A 21,674-nucleotide genomic window follows, 5' to 3' on the forward strand; every position below is an offset into this window, starting at 1 on the left:
CATGCGTCTGTACAGATCTGTTCCTGTACTTTCTCAGGGATAATATACAATGCTCAGAAATTCACCCTGAACACATCGCCAAACTCATCCATTTCATCTTCACCCACACATTTCCATTTAACAACAAACATCTGTGACATTACCCAGGATACAAGCTGGATTGTTCAACATTTGTGTCCCCTCAGTTCTCCAACTTGGGGTATCTTTTACACTGCTTTGCTGTGAGAACAACCACTCCTGGCCTGCTCACACACAGCCTCCAGCATGTAAATTATCCCCAGCTGTACTGCAAAAGTACTTCAGACAGCCACCCTGCCACCCTTGAATTACACTGCAGAGCAACACCAGCAAATTCCCAGTCCCATACTTTCAACCAGAAATGTGCTTCTTATACTGCCCAATACCCTCCTGGATAATACAAGCTCACAGAAAGTCCATAAAAAAAAATGATATGCACAAACCTTGATATCCCAAATGAAGTTCCCAAACACTTCAATCTAAACACATGGATTGAGATAAAACAATAAATCACATTTATTAATTACAGAAAGATAACTTTTAAGTGATTACAAGTAATGAGGCGTAAAAGTCAGAATTGGTTACAAAGAAATAAAAGCTAAAATGCAAAATAATACCTAGCTTAACATGCTAAGTGAATTTGAAGCAAAATGTCTCTCTCACCACATGATTTTGCTGTCTTACTGGCTGGATGCCTTTCAGTCAGGACCCATCCTCCAGATCAATGCTCATTTTCTTCTTCTTCACACGTTGTGGATGTCGTGGGCAGAGAGAAAGGGTTGACAGGTGATTTGTTCCTCATTTTTATATCTTTTCCTCCTCTTTGAGAATCATTTCCAGCTGGGGTTCAGGCAACTGAAAGTTTGTTGGACGGTAACTTTCAGCTGTTCTATTGCTAAGATGTAAATTTCTGGCTCACACCCTTCTTCCTGCCGAAGAATGGCTGCTTAATCAAGTGATAGTCCATATGATTACGCTGACATCTGGCTGTGGTGCTGGCTAGCTTTTTCTCCCTGGGGAACTGGTTTGAAGCTGTTTCCTTAGAGTTGGAACATGCCATATACAGTAGAACTTTGCAACTTTATATACAATGTTGCCACACATTTTACCAGGGCGATAATGTTCAGTAGAGTATGAGTTTTCAAATGATAGCTCACATGGCATACTTTGTACAAAATTTATCATAGTCTTGTAAAAGTGGTGAACATAATGGTACAGACTGTCACAACACCATGTCCAAACCATGAGAACAGCCATGAGTGCTAGGTTGGGTCCCCAATATGTCAGCCTTTTCATGGGCTACCTCAAGGAACATTTTATGGAGAAAGGCATCACAAAATCAATGATATACCTGAGATACATCAATGATATTTTTATCGTCTGGACAGATTACCTAAAGTCCTTCATAGATTTCCACCACAACTTTGGCAACCACCACCCATCCATGAGAACATTGCCAGACATCATCAACTTCCTGGACACCAATGTCAGCATCAGGAATGGAACCATACAAATGACTATGTACAAGAAACCTACAGATCACCACACTTACCTCCAATGATCCAACAACCATCCCAGATACACCAAGAAATTTGTTATCTACAGCCAGGCACTCAGATGCCATAGAATTTGCTCCAAAGTGAAAGGGGAGTGAGCTTAGTAAATTGCCGCTATTTCCCATTTTTTCCAATGAGACTGAAGCCACAGGCTGCCCTCAGAAAAATGGCCTCCATTTCATTAAAAAACATGCTGTCAAATTTCTCAACCACCAGATGGCCAGTGTGTGACATCAGTGATGAAAATATGTGAAATATGACCCAAAAGTGGAACACCTGTTTTTTGTTAAATGTCACATTCACCTTAGTTGGCAAATTAAAACTTACCTAAGGATATTTTCTCACTGTGTGAATTACATAGGGTTTTTTTGTAATTTTTGGAAAATCATGACTTCTACAGTGCAGCCATCAGGGAACCTGCTGAGGGTCACAGCAGAGTTTGAACCACAGACCATCATATTCCCAGCCCATCTTTGTAACACCTGATGTGCAGGAATAAGCGTTGTTCTCTCAGTGGAGAAGCCACTAGAGGGGAAAGTGACATGAATCTGTTTCCAGTGGGTTAAGTAACTCTTTGCTATTCACCTGTAGAATACTGAGTTCTAGTCCTAGAACTGTGGTGGGGTGGCCTACTGATGATTACCAGGATAGCTTTTCACGCTGGTTTGTCAGTGTAGTTGAGAATAAATTCTGTCAAATTACTGAACTGGATTCTATTCCCAGCTGTGCTAGAATTTAACTTGTGCAATTCTACTTGATTGGTAAAATGGGATGTCTGATACTTGGATGCCTCCTCAAATAGGTGTTTGAGGTATGACTCAGTAATAAAGACTGTAAAATGCACACAAATATAGACAGCAATGAGTGGAATAGATGAGATTTCAGCCTGGGCGCTCCTGGCTCCCAGGTCAGTGCTCCTTAGGCTAAAGTATATTTTTTGATTGGACTCTCTCTCTCCTCTCCAAATCGGGAGCCTGATTCAATTGAAATGTAGTACATCTAAGAGTGCTGCCTGCCATCTGAATGTAAAGCTGTACCAACTCAAGATGGCTACCTCTTGTCTCTTTCATTTCCAGTGAGACAGCAGCTACAGGCTGCCCCCAGAAAAGATGGCTGCCATCTATGTTTTGGCTTGGAAACTGCGGGGAGATAGTCTGTGACACAATCCTTGGCTATGGTGGAGAGCAGTGGAAAGAGCTCCCCTGACAAAGAGTTACATGCTGCAGTGCTGTGGTTCAGTGCTGCCAACCCTCACAATTTTGTTGCGAGGTGTGTGATATTTGGTGTGTTTCTTAAGGCCCCTTCCCAGGGCCGCCCGGGAGGGGGGCAAGTGGGGAAATTTGCCCCAGGCCCTGCAGGGGCCCCCACGAGCGTTTTCGGCGGGTCTTCAGAGGCAGGTCCTTCAGTGCTGCCGAACACACCCGGAGCGAGTGAAGGACCCGCTGCCGAAGACCCAAAGCTTCTTCCTCTCCAGGTGTTTGGCAGCAATTTGGCATCGAGGGCTTCTTCCGCTCTGGGTCTTTGGTGGCAATTCGGCGGCGAGGGCTCCTTCTGCTCCAGGTCTTCGGTGGCGGGTCCTTCGCTCGCTCTGGGACCTGCCACCGAATTGCCCCGAAGACCCGGAGCGGAAGGACCCCTGCCACCGAAGACCCCAGGCCCCCTGAATCCTCTGGGCGGCCCTGCCCCTGCCTCTGGAGCCATGTGAATACATCTGAATTTGAGCTATCATTTTTTAGAAGGACATTTCTAACACTCTTTGTTGTTGGGAAGAGCCAGGAAACATGACACCAAAGGCTAAAACTAGAAGGCAACTACCAAGAGCCCAGCTATGTTATTTCCCTGCATTCTGCACTCTTCCCTCTCACTGCAAGCATCCCTGCTCCATCAATATTCCTATATACATGGCAAAAGTTAATATGGAGTGCATCCCTATCTCCTCTTATATGTCTCCCAGAGCTCTTCAACTCTTGCTGTATTAAAAACCAAGGAAGTTCTGTAAACAAAAGCTTTCTTCAAAAAGATCAAGGTTGGTAGGTGTGACATTCCCCAGTGTAAACCCAAATCCCAAACAGGTTTAAAAATTACTAAAATAGCTGCAGATCTGACAAAAAGTGGAACTATAAACAGTCACTCCTCAAACATTCAACTTTGCATTCCAGAGCACAAAGCTAAACTCTCTTCCTCTTAATTCTGAGGTTAATCAGTTCCTTCTTGTTACAGGTGAAAGCAGTTGCTTAAGTTGCTACTAGTTTGTATTTTGCCGATGCTAGTAAAACCAAATTTACTAACTTTTTACAGCAATGTAACAACAATCTAGGGGAAAGTGATACTTACCTTTATTAAAATAAAATCTTTTACCTTTAAAATTCAAATTTAAAATTAAAAAATACAGCACTTCTATCAAGAACCTATATACATTCAAACAGGCTCAATAGTGATCATAGCAGTGTCCCATAACATACTTCCTTGCTTTTTAGGTTTGGTGTTGTGGGGTGTCACTCTTAACCAGCCTCAGCCCCTTTTAAATGAGGGGGGGGGGGTTATGGAATTTTACTCGGAATTAAAATTAGCATATTGGAGGCTAAACTCTGAGTGTGAGCATACTCATTGTTCCTGGGAATTTTTATCTCAATGACATTTTGATTTACACTTCTTGTGTCACTAGTGAAGTATATGTATTTTGTGCCTTCTTTTTTGTAAGAATTCAGATTCCAATGAATTTGTCAAAAGAGAGATGAAATAAATGCAATACAACAAAAGTATCTTTAATAATTAAGTTGTTTCAGCCAGTGAAATTAACGACTTGTATTAGAGCCATATGTTTTAAAATAAAGTGTTCTTTCCCTAGGCTAAGGTTGTCCATGTCTTGCTGGATGGACATTGTATCTCTCCACCAGAGGGCTTTCTTATCCGAAAGGGACCAGGCAACTGTCACTTTGACTTTGCTCAAGAAATTCTCTTTGTTGACTACTTGAAGCCCCAACAGATTATCAGACCATATGGGAGGTAAAATAGAATGTTCTTACTATCTAAACCTTACATATTCTCTTACCTACACCTTGAAGGTAGTCTGTCTGGACGACCTTCCCTGAAGCAGATGCATTATGAAGTGCATGATACAAATACCAAGTACTTTGGGCATACTTTTTAAAAATTACATGCACTTAAATCTGCCCTCAATTGTGTGCCTTATTTTCACGTGTGCTTACAAAGACTGTATGTGCAAGTGGCCAATTAGATGCACAGCAGACAATAACTTGAAGAAATAAATGTCTGTACAAAATAAATGTGGAATTCTACACTCAGCTGTGAAAATAAGGCCCTCATCTTCCTGTAGTTTCTCAGAGAATTCCTGTACTGAAAGCAGATGAATAAATTCTCCAAATTCACTGGTTTGTTTTTGTTTTTTGATGGTTTTTTGGTGGAGAGTGTCTGTTCTTTACTAAATATGTCTGGATTTTAAAATTTTTCTTGTGTATTTTGGCAGAACTGATTCAAGTGGGATGGAACAAGCTAGTATGGACTATGAAGCACCATTGATGCCATGTGGTTGTATCCTTCCCTATCATTTTCTCACTTGTATTATTATGTATAGTATCTTGTGATTATTTTTATTATTATTATGGGTATTGTAATTCTGTTCTTTTTGGTCTCCCTGAATCCCTGCTCTCTTGCCCCCAGCATTTTCACAGTTCATCTATATGGCTTTGTTTAAATTTAAGTGAGGTACCTAAAGGATGAGAGAGGCATCATTAAAATACAAATAAATATAAATTGCTTGTACAATAAAGCATGAATATGCAACCCCAGCTTCAAACTCTCCATTGGCTCTGCCTCTAATTCAGGATCAAATCTAAAAACTACCTCTTGTTTTTATAAGCCTCCATACAGAATAAAGTTGGACACGATTTAAATAGGAAGGACAAAAACTATTGACATGAACGTAGGTCAGGACATAACAATGGTTTGTACTAAACTATGTTAATTGTATATTTTAAAATCAATTTTCCCAAATAGAGAAGTTGGATTGGGAACTTCTTTTCTCTCTATCCAAGTGGGAAGAAGAAGACATTCAAAGTAATTGAGAGACAGTGAATTCAAAAGCGATAAAAGGCAATATTTTTTCACACAAACTCATTGCTCCAGGATGTCACTGAGGCAAAGAAGTTAATGAAATTCAAAGATGGATTGGACATTTCCACAAATATCAAGACTATATAATATTATAACAGTAAACACTAAAAACAAGGTTTAAAAGGCTATAAATCCACCTGCTTCTCAGGGCTCAAGCCTCTCTGTTAGTGGTTAGGAGATGCCCCGACCAGGGGTATTCTGTCTGTATCCAAGATCCATAAACCTGGAAATGCTGGATGCCCCATCATCTCAGGCATTGGCACTCTTACTGCAGGATTATCCGGCTATTTGGACTCTCTCCTCAGACCCTACGCTACCAGCACTCCTAGCTATCTTCAAAGCACCATCAACTTCCTGAGGAAACTGCAATGCATTGGTGACCATCCTGGCCACCATGGATGTAGAAGCTGTTTACACCAATGTTCCACGAGAATGGACTACAAGCTGTCAGGAACAGTATCTCTGATGAGGCCACAGCACACCTGGTGGCTGAGCTTTGTGACTTTGTCCTCACCATTTCAGATTTGGGGATAACTTATACCTTCAAGTCAGCGGCACTGCTATGGGTACACAGTACACCAACATTTTTATGGCTGACTTAGAACAACGATTCCTCAGCTCTTATCCCCTAGTGCCCCTCCTCTACTTTCGCTACATTGATGACATCGTCATCATATGGACCCACACGAAGGAGGGCTTTAAAGAATTCCACCTGGATTTCAATAATTTCCACCCCACCATCAATCTCAGCCTGGATCAGTCCACACAAGAGATCCACTTCCTGGGAACTACAGTGCAAATAAGTGATGATCTCATAAAACCACCCTATACCGGAAATCTAGTGACCGCTATACTTACCTACACACCTCCAGCTTCCTTCTAGGACACGTCACACAATCCATTGTCTACAGCCAAGCCCTTAGATACAACAGCATTTGCTTCAGTCCCTTAGACAGAAACAAACACCTACAAGATCTTTATCAAGCATTCTTAAAACTACAGTACCCACCTGGGGAAGTGAGGAAACAGATTGACAGAGCAAGACGATTGCCCAGAAGTCAGCTACTATAGGACAGGCCCAACAAGGAAAATAACAGAACACCACTGGCCATCACATACAGCCCCCCACTAAAATCTCTCCACAACATCATTAACGATCTACAACCTATCCTGGAAAACGATCCCTCACTCTCACAGACCTTGGGAGGCAGGCCAGTCCTCACCTGAAGCAAATACTCACCTGAAGACAGCCCCCCAACCTGAAGCAAGTACTCACCAGCAACTACACACCACACCACAGAAGCACTAACCCAGGAACCTATCCCTGTCTCAAACCTCGTTGCCTACTCTGTCCCCATATCTACTCTAGAGACACCATCAGAGGACTCAACCACTTCAGCCACACCATCAAGGGCTCATTCACCTGCACATCTATTAATGTGATATATCCCATCATGTGCCAGCAATGCCTGTCTGCCATGTACATTGACCAAACTGGACCGTGTCATGGAGTGTGGGGAGTCCAGTCCTGCACCCCTCTTCCTGGGACTCATAGTGACTCTCAGCCAGCCAGTAAAACAGAAGGTTTATTGGACAACAGGAACACAGGCTACAGCAGGGCTTGCAGGCACAGTCAGGACCCCTCCATCGAATCCTTCTGGGCTTTCAGGGTGCTTGGATCCTAGCTAGGATACCCTGAATTCCGCCCATCCAGCCCCAAGCCCAAACTCAAACTGCTTCCCTCCTGCCACTCCCTTCCTTTGTCCCCTTCCCGGGCAAAGGTGTTGACCTTTCCCCTCCCTTACCTAGCTCAGGTTACAGGCCCTGGCATTGTCCATCCCCTAAAGTCCTCCCCTGCTCTCCCACTCCCCACACAGACAGTCCCTACTGCATCACAGACCGTCTCTATGTAAAAGAATAAATGGACACAAATCAGACATCAGGAATGGTAACCTACAAAAGCCAGTAGGAGAACACTTCAGTCTTCCCTGGACATTTAATAATAGATTTTAAAGTAACCATCTGTAGTGAGACGGTGTGGCTCCCCTCCGCCCTGGAGGAGGAAGAGCCCAGCTGGAGGCCGCAGTGGGCGGAGCTAGTGAGCTCTGAGCCCGCCCCTCAAAGGATCAGGCGGCGACCCGGAACTTTAAAGGCTGGCCCTCAGGGTTCAGTAGGAGCCCAGTCGCTGGAGACAGCAGACGTCCCTAGGGGAGCCCAAGTCTGGGAAGCTCCGGCAGCCCAAGGCAGCTGCCCAGACTGGTCGGAGCTGCCCCGTGCCCGCTACCCGGAGGAGCTGCCGGAGCTGCCCCGTGCCCGCTACCCGGAGGAGCTGCCAGAGCTGCCCCGTGCCAGCTACCCGGAGGAGTTGCCGGACCTGCCAACCAGCCCCGGCCATGACAAATCCATGCTCCTGGACCCTGCAGAGGCCGATGTCAGGACCCAGGTAGGGCCCGAGGGGGAGTACAGAAGTAGCCCGGGGGCAGCCGACCCCAGTCTGTCTGCAACATTACTGGAGCCTATGTCAGTGTGTTGTGGCCAGGATCCCCACTGACTAAGCAGTGGATCGTCAGCCGCTGCTAGGGCTCCAGGCTGGGACACAGTGGAGTGGGAGGGCCTGCGTCCCCCCTGCCACCCCATTCCTGGGTGGCAGACTCCCCCTCTCCCTGGCCTGAGGAGGCCGAAGCCTGTTACTGTTGCTCAGCCCTGCCTAAGGGCCTGAGCACTTCTGACTCAGTGGTTGCTGCCCCGCCCTGACCTAGGGCCGGGCCTTGAAACTGTTACTGTTGCTCAGCCCTGCCTAAGAACTTGAGCCTCCTGACTCAGTAGTTGCTGCCCCGCCCTGACCTAGGGCCGGTCCTTACAACTGTTACTGTTGCTCAGCCCTGCCTAAGGGCCTGAGCACTTCTGACTCGGTGGTTGCTGCCCCACCCTGACCTAGGGCCAGGCATTAAAACTGTTACTGCTCAGCCCTGCCTGAGGACCTGAGCATTCTGACTCAGCGTTTGTTGCTCTGCCCGGACCCAGGGCCGGGCTTAAACTCTCATTACCGCTCAGCCCTGCCTGAGGGCCTGAGCACTCTGACTCAGTGTTTGTTGCCCCGTCCTGACATAGGGCCAAGGCTCATAACTGTTGTTACAGCTCAGCCCTGCCTGAGGGCCTGAGCCTCCTGACCCAGTGGTTGTTGCCCTGCCAGAGCCGGGGCTAGACGTAACCACTGTGTAGTCGACTACCGCAAGAGCTACCGAGGGAGACCCTCGGCCGGACTATTTCCCTCCCATCGGTGTGTAGTGAGCCGGCGTGGCTTCCCTCCACCCCAGAGAGGGTCGAGCCCTGGTGAACTCGTGTACACCATCCTTAAACAAAAAAACTTCAAAAACAGGCTTCAAAGAGAAACTGCAGAGCTACAATTCATTTGTAAACTTGACACCATTAGTTTGGGCTTGAATAGGGACTTGGAGTGGCTGGGTCACTACAAAAACAATTTTCTCTCACTTGGAATTGTACCTCCTCATCAGTTATTGGGAGTGGACCACATCAGCCCTGGCTGAATTGGCCTTGTCAACACTGGTTCTCTACTGGTAAGGTAACTCCCTTCTCTTCATGTGCCAGTATATTTAAGCCTGTATCTGAAATTTTCACTCCATGCATCTGAAGAAGTGGGGGTTTTTACCACGAAAGCTTATGCCCAAATAAATCTGTTAGTCTTTAAGGTGCCCGCCCGAGTCCTTGTTGTTTCTGTGGTTACAGACTAACACAGCTACCCCCTTATACTTAGAAGGTGCATATTATCCCACATCTGTGCATTGTGGGGTTTCTTGCACTTTTGTGGTAAGTATCTGGCCCTGGCCACTGTTGGAGACAGAAGTCTGGACTTGATGGACCCTGGCCTGATCCAGGATGGCAATTCCTATTCCCAGTTACTATGTGGGTCTGGGATTAGTCCAGTACAAGGACTTAAAAGGATGTTGCAAGGTCTTCAAATCTCACTTAGTGCAAACTATTTAATCAAAAGTCTGGTGGCTGGAAGTTCAAGCTAGACAAATTCAGATTGGAAGTAAGGCACAGTTTTTTAACAGTGAAGGTGGTTAACCATTGGAACAATTTACCAAAGGAAGTAGTGGACTCCTCATCACCTGGCACTCTGTTTTTTCTAAATGCCATGATCTTGTTCAATCAGAAGTTATTGTACTTGGCATAGGAATTACTGGATAAATTCTATGGCTTGTATTATGAAAGAGACGAGATTAGATTATCATAATTGTCCCTCCTGACATCAGAATCAGTGAATCTGTATACTCATTAATTGTAGCCCACATAAGCTTAGCTAAATGGGCTTTATAGTTACCTGAATCCTCTCCTACAAATCAGGATACCTATGTGGTGTATTTGTGCATAGCTTATTTAGTTTCATAGTAGTTGGCTCATGTGACCAGCACCTAGGGAAGACCGTGATGCTTGAGAAAAAGAATATGTACAGTACTGTGAATGCAGATTATTAATTAGAGAGAAGACAACTTATGGTAGAAGCAGTCTAAATCAAGGAAGGAATATTTGACCACTATGACAATGAATCAGTGAAAGTAATAAGAGAATGAAAAAGGATAATGCAAGATGTTACCCATGTAAATAAGACTGTAGAAAAAAATGTATGATGTCTAAATAGCGTGTGCCCCTGTAATTAAAGGCAGTATCATAATGCATACACACAAGTGGGCAAAGCAAAGGTTGCACAGTCATTTCTTCACCTTAGAGATTTAATATTTTCTTATAACTTTCTTCTGAAATAGAAAAAATGTTGGAATCAAAATTTTCCTTAATAACATCTTTCAGTTATTTTCCAGTTTCAGCTTCTAACGAGCTGGGGTGATCCATACTATATTGGTTTGAACGGACTAGAGTTGTATAATGAACATGGAGACAAAATCTTACTCACTGAAAACAGTATCCTTTACCAGACTGAGCTTCTTTTTCTCTTCATATGCACTCTTCAGTCTTTGATTGACCCTATCCTACCATCATCTGCTGACCTATACAAAAAGTGCAGTATTACCCCTCCTGACTAACTGCTGTGATTGCTCTTGAGTTTTTGGTGATATTTATTGAGGTACAATTTCATAAAGTTACTGCTTCATAAAGTGGCCTCTTCACATTCCTGCTCTTGGGATGGGCCTGGCAATGCGGCTTGGACTGGTGGATCCTTCTCATAGAAGTGCCCATTAGAGCAGTGCTTCTCAAATCTGGTCTGCCACTTGTTAGGGAAAGCCCCTGATGGTCCGGGCCAGTTTGTTTACCTGCCGGGTTTGCAGGTTTGGCCGATCGCAGCTCCCACTGGCCATGGTTCACCGCTCCAAGCCCCCATTGGCTTGGAGCGGTGAACCACGGCCAGTGGGAGCTGTGGGAAGGGCAACCAGTATATCCCTCAGCCTGCACTGCTTCCCACAGCCTCCATTGGCCTGGAGCAGCGAACCGCAGCCAGTGGGAGCCGCGATCAGCCAAACCTGCGGATGCAGCAGGTAAACATTTTAATTATTTTACTTTTATTTTTTATTTTGTTGGCTCATATGCCTTGGCATAGATCCACAGTTCCAAACCACCACCAAAGGGAAAGAAATCAGGATTCAAGAGGTGAGCTTCTTCAATGTGGTCAACAACGTTGGGCTTTTACCATGGTTATATTGGTCTGAGGCAGCCTCTTGCTCTCTTGGGGAGGAGCCTCCCTGGCTACAGCCAGACACAAGCATATCTCTCAGAATTAAGACTGTCTTTATTCAAGCTCATCTCTCTCTCAGGGTTTCTGAATACTAAGAATGTCACCCTTTTTTTCCTAGAGCTTTTAACAGCTCACTCAGCATCCCCCATTGATCTTCTTCCTGCACCAAGAATATTTTTAAATGATCTTCTGGACCATAGAACCACACAAGTTTTCATTATTCTTTGGGGTAGGCACCTTCATTTTAGTAGCACAGTGGCTGGGGCTTTGTCTTGCAGGTTCCTCATGGTCCCATGTTTTTATAGCTTTAGCAGGGCAGCTCTTATTTTCAGCTGACTGTTGTACTCCTTCACCAGCCTGTTCTCATTCTGTATAGCCTTACTCTGCAATATTCCAGCTCTTTTTGCAGGGTGTCCACTTCAGTCTTTAGGTCCTCTAGTTCTTTATCCTTCTCCAAGTCAGACTTCAACCCTTGCTTGACATTAAGCTGGTTCTGGAGTGCAGTTAGTTCCTTCTATAGCAGTGAAGATTGCTGTTCCCCAGTCTCCTTTTTAGCTCTGTGGCGGGTTATCCTCTGCTTCCACTTTATGGCTTGCACTAAGAATTTTTCCCGTGAAGAGCAAGTCTCAGGGATTTCAGCCCAGTTCCCATCAGTTGTAGCAGCCTTCTTCTTCAGTTCCCTTCAGCCCATTATTATATAGGTCTGCTGGGTAACTGAGGAGTCTACTGACATTATTGCAGCTTCTTCTGTGTACTGGTTCTTAGTGTTCATGCCATGGGATTCCCAGTTCTTTGACAAACAGCCAATTTTCCTTCTTGGAAGGCCTTTCTGGAGCTTTGAGGGGTCAAACAACTCCCCTGTAGCTACACCAGCCTGGCACTAATCTACTTCTGGGCTCTGCATGTGAGTGCAGGTCTCCACCCATGTTTTTAGTGTCCTGGTCACACCATCCTTCACAGTCCTGGACCAGTTTTCCCTGCAACTCAGCTTCTTCTGTCACAGTGTGTAGGCTAATGCTTCATTGGCAAGTTTCAGAAGCTCACTAGCCTTAGTATCCAGCTTCTTTTACCTCTTGGTAACCCACTGCTCCAAGATATGATTGACACTCAAACTCCAGTTTCTGCTTCAAAGCTGCTTCCATTGTTCTGCTCAAGAAAAAGATCTCTCTCCCTTCCTTTGTACTTTTCCTTCAGTATATTCCCTCACATCTCTTTAGTGGGAGGAGCAGTTCTCCAGAATTAGCAGTCCTTCTGACTTTTGTCCTGGTTGAGATCCCTAACTCAAGATTTCCATTTTCTTCTGCTCTTCTACACATGTGATCCTTTAGGGTGTTCTCACTCTCTAATGCAGTGGTGTGCGGCCTGCGGCCCATCAGGATAATCCACTGGCAGGCTGCAAGACAGTTTGTTTACATTGGCTGTCTGCAGGCACGGCTGCTCACAGCTCCCAGAACCCGCACCCTCTCCTGCACTAGAAGGCTGAGATTTTTTTGATGGTCTCAAAACTTTGGGAGAACCAAGGATTTAAACTTCTGAAATTGTTCCAAGATCAGGAACACTTTTCCTAAATCTGTCTTGAAAAGAGCTTGTGGGTGAGTGGTCCCTGTAAAGGAGTCTGGAACCTCTTCTCCTGACGCATGATAATATTAGAATATGGTGTCTTGACGAGAATGGCAAACTGTTCCCCTTGCTAAGAAAGTATTTATTTATCTGGAGACAAAAATACTGCATTACTTATTACAAAACCACAAGCCAATGTAAAGTTAAGGCATTTAATAGTACATATTATTTACTTCTCTGTCGAGAGACACATGTCACCATACCACTGGAACAGTACGTCGTAGTAAACAAACTCTTACTTTTATCAGAAGATCATTCAGGCAGCGATAGATTTGAATCTTCAAGCTACAAACATCTCTGAGCATATTCACAGAGGTGTGGTAATAATAGTGGCTCAAGTCAGAACCAAAGAAATTCATTTGTTCCCTTGTCTAGTTGGCAAAGACAAGATACCATACTGAATTGGAACAGGCAACAAACACTGGCATCAGAGTGCTGTTATCTTTTAGATTTATGCTAAATCATGACTAGGGCAGCCTCAGACCCACTTATTCACTGATATGCCTGGAATTACTCATACAGACTACCACAGGGAAAATGGTTATCAAAACTGTAAAGGTATGGCACTCTAGATCCAAAGCTCAAAGAGATCATAAGAGCCTGCTCAGACCCCTGGGATGATTATTTTTTCCACTGACATCCCCTGACCCAGGTTTCACATGAGGAACCTTCACAAGTTCATACTAAAAAACTGGGGTTCAACACAGAAAAGTATGGAGAGGAAACTCTCATCTGTGAGGATGAAACTGTGTTTATGAAGTCAGAGATACCTATTTTGAAATCAGTGGGAGTTAGGCATATCTAATCCATGTAGGCATTTTCAAAAATCTCAATAGGCTTCTAAATACTAGGCCAAACACCCCCTTCTCCGTATGCTGGATATGTCCTTAGGGAGTGAGACTGCTGCACCTGTTCCTTGCCGGGTCAGGCATTTGACTCCTTTGCTTATGGAGGTCCAGAAACTCCTGGCACAAAACTGAATTACACCAGAGTTTTGTAACCATTTCTATAAAGGAATATTAGGCATGGGAATAAGTACAGACCAATGGGCTAAATGTAGAGAGAAACGTAAGGGAATTCAACAACACTGAAACAGTGAAACAACAGCATTGTCCCTTCTTCTGCCTCTGGAGGTGCCCAAAACCTTTAACCCCTTCACCCGAGGCCTCTAATCCCACTGGTGGGGTACATAAAGCTGAGCTGCCCTAGCCTGGTAAGGTGTACTGCTCTCTGGTGGCTGCTCAGTCTGAGCCTCCAGCCTGGTGGGGTGCTGCTTTTTGACTGCTTGATCATCACCTGCCCTCGGGACACTAGTGAATCTGAGTCCAAAGTGCTCACAACTTGTCCTTTCCCCCAGACTCATGCACACCTATACCAAGGGAAACACAATCCTTCCACCTTTCACCAAAGCCACTCCCCTCCCCCACACATACTATAGCCAAGATGGCACCCACCCGCCAGTTCCTCCCAGCTGCCATGGACTCCTCTGACCTTATGTTCCTATAGGCCATTGATCCTCCAGGACTTGGCTGCTCGCACTTAGGTGCCATCTGCTGGTTTATTCCAATACCTTTGAAAATCTGGCCCTAAAATCTTCAGTTAACTGTCAAATCACCAATATGTGTCCTCTAATCAGCCTAGCTGTAGGAAGAATTTTATAATCTATACATTATCACGAAGTCTGGTAGAAAAAACATAGATTGTAAAATGATGGTGTTTTTGATTCTTCCTGTTTGGTTAGTTAAGCTTAAGTTTTGTTTCAGACATTGCTGCTTTTCCAGACAGTGTCAACATTTTAGAGGGTGTGTGTGGAGATATCCGAACTCCAGATAAACTCATTGACAGAGTTAATGACAGTGGTGATGGCAGACACATGTGGCTTGCACCAATTCTTCCTGGTTTGGTATGAATACTTTTCTGTTTTCATCTCTTCCTGACATTTGAGTGCTCTGTATGTGTGATGTGTGCAAAGATACAGATATACAAACGTGTGTGTATGTGTATACTTTTTAAAGTGAGGTTGATGCCAGTGTAAAGTGCTGGACTGACACCTTTCAAAGCAAAATCTGCTGTCTCTTGAAGTGCTATAGAATGGACAACAGCAATGCTGGTTTCCCCACACTGTGACTCCCCTGTGCCTGCACTCTGACATGGAGGCATCACTTCTAGAAACAGGCTATGTAGATCCTATGTAGGCTGAGGTAGCCTCTCAGCTGAGACTACCAACAGGGGAGGCAGATGTGTGTGTCTTGTGCAGTGGACACCTGTCCACTGAGAGGTGGGCTCAGAACACCAACTCATTTCATGTTAACCAATGCTCTGTATTGAAAATAGTGAACTAGAAAGGACAGGCACAGTGTTCCATGTCCCAAGGTTCTGAGTAATCCATCCCCTTCTAGCAGCATCATTTTAAGTTTGTGTGTGGTCTCTAATATCTGAAAGGGAAAAGAAGATAAACTAGACTAGTTCTGGCCTATGTTTAACTTTTGGGGATGAACCATTTTGCACACCTGTATTGTGGACATTTACATTTCTCCACTTAACCTTTCAGAATTGGGCAGGTTGGAAGTTTCCAAAGAAGGTCTAACATGATATCTGATGTTGGCTATTGTGTTGGGATCCTGCGTGTAGGGTTGCCAACTGTCTAATCGCACAAACCTAAACACCCGTGCCCTGGCCCTGCCCTGATGTGTGCATACCAGCAGGGCTTACACAGACCAGTTACTTACAGTGACACATTAGTCCTCTTTAGAAATCACAGCCCCATTGTGCAGATTGCTACTCCATTGTGGACAAGCTCTCCGAATGTTAAAGTTACAATTATAAACTTAAACTGTCAATGATAAATTTCAAAAACAACAAAAGAAAACAGCTTGGGAAATTATACAGGCAGTATTACGTGTTGCAGTGCAGTGAATATAAATGAGGCAATGCTACCAGATACGTAAGAACTCTTGGATATGTGCATTTCTTGGGGTAATGAAAAGCACGAGACTAATTGCAATACCGGGCTCTTGTAAGTATGCAGTACACCTGAAATGCCACAGCCATGTGGATGTTATTCCTTACACAATTGCCTCTTCTCCCGTATGTGCTCTTATCTTCTGTAAATGCTGTGTAGTGGAAACCTTTTCCTGGCTTCTTTGGCCCTAGACTTTGCCTTCATGGCTGTGCCAAAGAATCTTGATTTCTTTGAAGCAGTGTAGTTGGTTGTGCTGGAGTACCACAAGACAGATGTATTTATTCCCTCTGGTGCATGCATCTCTTTTACTTTGGGACTGGAGTCTTGTTTCACAAAGCTCTTGGAACCTCCATTTTGCTATTGGTGAGAGTATTATCTGTACCATACACCTCTGAAGAGGACATTCCTCATAGCAATACACCTCTATCCTGATATAACGTGACCCAATATAACTCAAATTCAGATATAACGCGGTAAAGCAGCACTCCAGGAGGTCGGGGCTGCGCACTCCGGTGGATCGAAGCAAGTTTGATATAATGCGGTTTCACCTATAATGCGGTAAGATTTTTTGGCTCCCGAGGACAGCATTATATCAAAGTAGAGGTGTAGTTACAGCTCAGTCATAGTGAGATACAGTCCAAATGGCCAAATTCTCTGTAAACAGTAGTCTATATGGGAAATGTGATGTGGGCAGTGATTTTATCCACATTGTCAATCTCAAGTCATCTCTGTTTCCATCTCTTACAGGCCTCTATCCTGTTTATATTTCTCCAACTCTCTTTTGCATCATTGCTATGACTCACCAGGTGTTCGTTCACCTGAATATATCTAATGGTACTCATCTAATCGAAAACCAGCATCCATTGCAGGCCATCTGTCTTTTTCAGAGAATTTGCAAAGTTGTTACTTAGGAGTTCTATATATATTTGAAACCAGATTTGTCCCTCACTCATGTCTGATCTTGAAGAACAAAAGAACTTATGATATTTTCTTGACCTGCCATTCAGAGCTGATGCTCATTTGGGCAATCTTGCAATCTCTGATCACCTAAAACTCCTCAGTACATCTTCTGAGTAGGTTGCACTGCTTGCTAATCACCCACCAGTGGGAATATGCAGAGGCCACTCAAAGAAGGGGAGGATACTTACCAGTAACTGTTGTTCTTCCTGAGTGTTGCCTCTGCATATACTCAGTCCCTGCCAACCTTCCCCACTTCTTCAGAGTTTCAGGCAAAGAATTCTGAAATTAGGAAACAAATTGAGAGTGGTTTGGGCCATGCTTCCTTTTGTACCTTCAGAATCCAGAAGAAGGGACAAATGGCCCTAAGGGACTCCTCTCTAGTCCACAGCTCAACCCCAGGATGCATCAGTCCCACAAGTATGAATATGCAAAGGCCACACTCTCAGAGAATGACAGTTACCAGTAAGTAACCATGTAAAATGTTTCCAGCATTCAGTGGAAGGTCACACTCCCAAACTTATTTTGCCTGTGCAGTCTCTACTTCTGGGACGAGGAAAGATCAGAACCATTAACTTAGTGATGCTCTTGCACAGATTGAGGTGCCATAGTGTGCAGATCTTCCATTCTGGCTCCGAATCCTTGGGTCATCTGTTTTATCTGGAGTTTCAGAAGGCTTTGATTCCCCTGTTGGAGTCTTTTCAGAGAAAAGAGACTGTTTTAACAACTGCTCTTGCAAAGAAGAGAGCCCTAAGCTGGAAGTAAGTAGGTCAGGAGAGTTGAACTGGTCACTTTCTAGGCACAGAGGAGACTCTGGTTCTGACTATATTTCTTTGCCATGTTTCTGTGCAAGGCTTTGTTCTCAACAGTCAGATTCAAGACACTTGGATCCACTGAAGCATCAGGCCTGGTGTTCAAGTGATTCTTCAGTTCCACACTAGGTCTGGTACCCTCCAAGCCAATGCTAAAGTTAGAAACTGTTAGGAGGATTTAGGATGATTTAATTTTGGGACTTGGAGCAAAATCTTTCCAGATCCATCAGGATCTGCACAGAGAGGGTCCTCTGATCCATTATCTGGATGGAAGGTGCCTCAAATGAGGTTTAGGTCAGATCCATATGAATCTTTGAGATGGATGCCCGTGCTTCAGATAACGCTCAGCAAACCAATAGCTTCTTTTGTTCTCAGAGAGGACGTGTCCAATGTCAGATACATCTGAGTCACCTGGCCCTGGTTCTCTTATCATTGCCCCAGAACAGAGTTTTGTATTTTCCATTGCATTTCCCCAACTGTATGAGGAACTACTGTTCCATCTCATGTTACTCAGGATTAGTGTTCAGCTTACATGCCAGTATGGCCTTAATTTCACATTTAGGTCTGTTAGAGCACCTTCTCCTAGATTGAGGCCATCTGGTGGACCTCACTCACCTGAAAAACAAGTTGCTTGTCTCCTTGAAGCTTCTGTGCTTCCATCAACACTTGAGTTAACATTTCTGACTGTAGAGGAGTTGGAGGACGGCTGGTGGTAAAGGAGATTCCTGGGACTTCTACGTTCACGAATGAATTCTCATTACCTTTTCCTCTTACTCTCCAGATGACAACAAACCTTTGGAGAGTCTTATGGCTGCAGTTCCGAGGAAGTCATATTAATTATTCAGTGTTTTCCAATCCAAGGAAAGAGGAAGGTGTCCTTACCTATTCTTAAAGGCCTTAAGGATTTTGCCTTGGACGTCTGCAAGTATACAGCTTCTTTACCTTCTAATTTCAAGAAGTCTAATAGGACATACCAGGACCTGCAACAGGATTTAAATATTTTTCTTTCCCCCTCCCCATTCTGAGAACTGGGCAGATGTTTGCCTCTGCAGATAGACCTCTGTAGTTCCCCTCCCTCCATCCCCCAGTGCAATAAAGAGTCTAGAAGTTTGTGTATTTTATTGGGGAAAGTGTATTCATTTGCTTGGCTCCTTGAGTGACATTTGCCTCTGAGTTCAAAGTGCTTGCATCACTAAAGTCCCACTTAAACCCTCTCAATTACAATGACTCAAATCGATTTGAATATAAATTGTCTAATGTTCCTCTTCCCTCTAATCTTTGTCTGCTTGCCTGCCAGCGTCTAGATTGTGAGCTCTTCAGATGAGGGACTATCCTTGAATGTTTGGAGTGTGTTTAGCACAAGTGGGCACTACTATAAATAAATGAATGAATAAGTACAACTTAGCTCTTCAGAATCATCTGGCTCTTTGTGGAGATGTCCAAGGGGAAAACAATAACTGTTGAGAGACTGTGAACATGGATTGAGCTCTCTTATGTTACTGAGCATACTGCCAATACCAGGCAGACCAGTAGTGGCTTAGTAGGGACTAAGCCCCACCAATTAAATCATACCCTCTTTAGATTTTTGGGATTTCCAAATATCCATCCTTTCTCCTCTTTCTTTCCCAGTGCAGCTCCATGGAGATCAGTCCAATGGGGCTATTGACATTTAGCCTCTGCAGTGCAGCTGTCTGAGGCGGAAGAGGTTGATGGAAGTGGTTGCCTCTAGCTCTTAAGAGAACTCCTTCTTCCAGTGAAAGTATTGAACAGTGCAGGGACCATCACATGTTCGCAGGTTGCCTTTTCAATTCCCTTTGAGCATAGCCTCAGTACAGAGCTCCACACCTTCCTCACGCCTGGTCTACACTACGCGTTTATACCAATTTTAGCAGCGTTAAACCAATTTAATGCTGCACCTGTCCCCACAACGAGGCCCTTTATATCGCTATAAAGGGCTCTTTAAACCGGTTTCTGTACTCCTCCCCAACGAGAGGAGTAGCGCTGAAATCAGTATTACCGTATCGGATTAGGGTTAGTGTGGCCGCAAATCGATGGTATTGGCCTCCGGGCGGTATCCCACAGTGCACCACTGTGACCGTTCTGGAAAGCAATCTGAACTCGGATGCACTGGCTCGGTAGACAGGAAAAGCCCCACGAACTTTTGAATTGCATTTCCTGTTTGCCCAGCGTGGAGCTCTGATCAGCACGGGTGGCGATACAGTCCCAAATCCAAAAAGAGCTCCAGCATGGATCATACGGGAGATACTTTATCTGATCGCTGTATGGGGAGACAAATCTGTTCTATCAGAGCTCCGTTCCAGAAGACGAAATGCCAAAGCATTTGAAAAAAATCTCCAGGCTATGATACAGAGTCCACAGCACAGTGCTGTGTGACAAGCGTAATGGAAAGCCAAAGAATCAAATGGACGCTCATGGAGGAAGGGAGGGGGGGACTGAGGACTCCAGCTATCCCACAGTCCCCGCAGTCTCCGAAAAGCATTTGCATTCTTGGCTGAGCTCCCAATGCCTGTGGGGCAAACACATTGTCTGGGGTGGTTCAGAGTATATCTCGTCAATTTACTCCCCCTCCCCCCCATGAAAGAAAAGGGGAAAAAATCGTTTCTTGACTTTTTTCAATGTCACCGTATGTCTACTGCATGCTGCTGGTAGACACGTGCTGGAGCAATGAACAGCAGCATCCTCTCCCCTCCCTTCCCCGGTGGCAGATGGTACAGTGCAGTAGGACTGGTAGCCGTCCTCATCATCATTCCGTGAGTGCTCCTGGCTGGCCTCAGGTGAGGTCGGCCAGGGGCGCCTGGGTAAAAATAGGAATGACTCCCGGTTATTCCCGGCAGATGGTACAGAACGGCTGGTAATTGTCCTCATCATAGCAACTGGGGGCTGAACTCCATCAGCCCCCCCCTTTCATGTCTAAAGAAAAGATTCTGTACTGCCTGGACTATCATAGCAGTGGGATGCTGGGCTCCTCTCCCCTGCACCGCTTTATGTCCTGCCTGGACTATCATAGCAACTGCAGGCTGCCTCCCCCTCATTTTATCTCACTAAAAACTCAGTGTTTCTTATTTCTGTGTTCTTTATTACTTCATCACACAAATGGGGGGACCCTGCAATGGAAGCCTAGAAGGGTTGGGGGAGGAGGGAAGCAACGGGTGGGGTTGTTGCAGGGACACCCCCTAGAATGGCATGCAGCTCATCATTTCTGTGGAATCTAACACGGAGCGGCTGTGTTCTCTGGTTCTCTGGTACACTGGTTCTCTAGTACACTTGCCCCATATTCGATGCAGGACTGACTCTATTTTTAGATACAACATAAAGGAGGGAATGACCCGGGGGGTCATTCCCATTTTTGTCTTTGCACCCCCGGCCGACCTCAGCGAAGGTCATCCAGAAGCATCCATGACAGCAGCAGACGGTACGGAATGACTGATAACCGTCATCTCATCACCAATTTACAATGGCACAGCAGACGGTACAGAACGACTGGTAACCGTCTCTGCTACCTTGCAAAGGCAAATGAATGCTGCTGTGTAGCGCTGCAGTACTGCCTCTGTCAGTGGCATCCAGTACACATATGGCGACAGTGACAAAAGGCAAAACAATCTCCATGGTTGCCATGCTATGGCGTCTGCTAGTGCAATCCAAGGGAAAAGGGCGCGAAATGATTGTCTGCCATTGCTTTCACGGAGGAAGGACTGAGTGATGACATTTACCCAGAATCACCCACGACACTGTTTTTGCATCATCATGCATTGGGATCTCAACCCAGAATTCCAATGGGCAGGGGTGACTGCGGGAACTGTGGGATAGCTACGGGATAGCTACCCACAGTGCAACGCTCCAGAAATTGACGCTAGCCTCGGTACATGGACGCACACACCGAATTA

The 21,674-nt window shown here is 45.0% G+C and overlaps 1 protein-coding gene across 3 annotated transcripts in view; it reads left to right on the forward strand.

Annotated features, from left to right (window-relative positions):
* KIAA0556 (KIAA0556 ortholog) overlaps nt 1–21,674 on the forward strand; it is a 187,336-nt gene that overhangs the window by 142,462 nt on the left and 23,200 nt on the right. For 2 of the 3 annotated variants that reach the window (XM_030579222.1, XM_030579223.1), the window contains exons 20-23: nt 4,423–4,580; nt 5,062–5,126; nt 10,539–10,649; nt 14,802–14,941. The exons of the other annotated variant lie outside the window; for it this stretch is intronic. In XM_030579222.1, the coding sequence (XP_030435082.1) occupies nt 4,423–4,580; nt 5,062–5,126; nt 10,539–10,649; nt 14,802–14,941 (474 nt within the window). The remainder of the gene's footprint in view (nt 1–4,422; nt 4,581–5,061; nt 5,127–10,538; nt 10,650–14,801; nt 14,942–21,674) is intronic. 3 annotated transcript variants of the gene reach the window in all.

This window comes from Gopherus evgoodei, chromosome 10 (genome assembly GCF_007399415.2).
Source record: "Gopherus evgoodei ecotype Sinaloan lineage chromosome 10, rGopEvg1_v1.p, whole genome shotgun sequence".
Taxonomy (NCBI): Eukaryota; Metazoa; Chordata; order Testudines; family Testudinidae; genus Gopherus; species Gopherus evgoodei.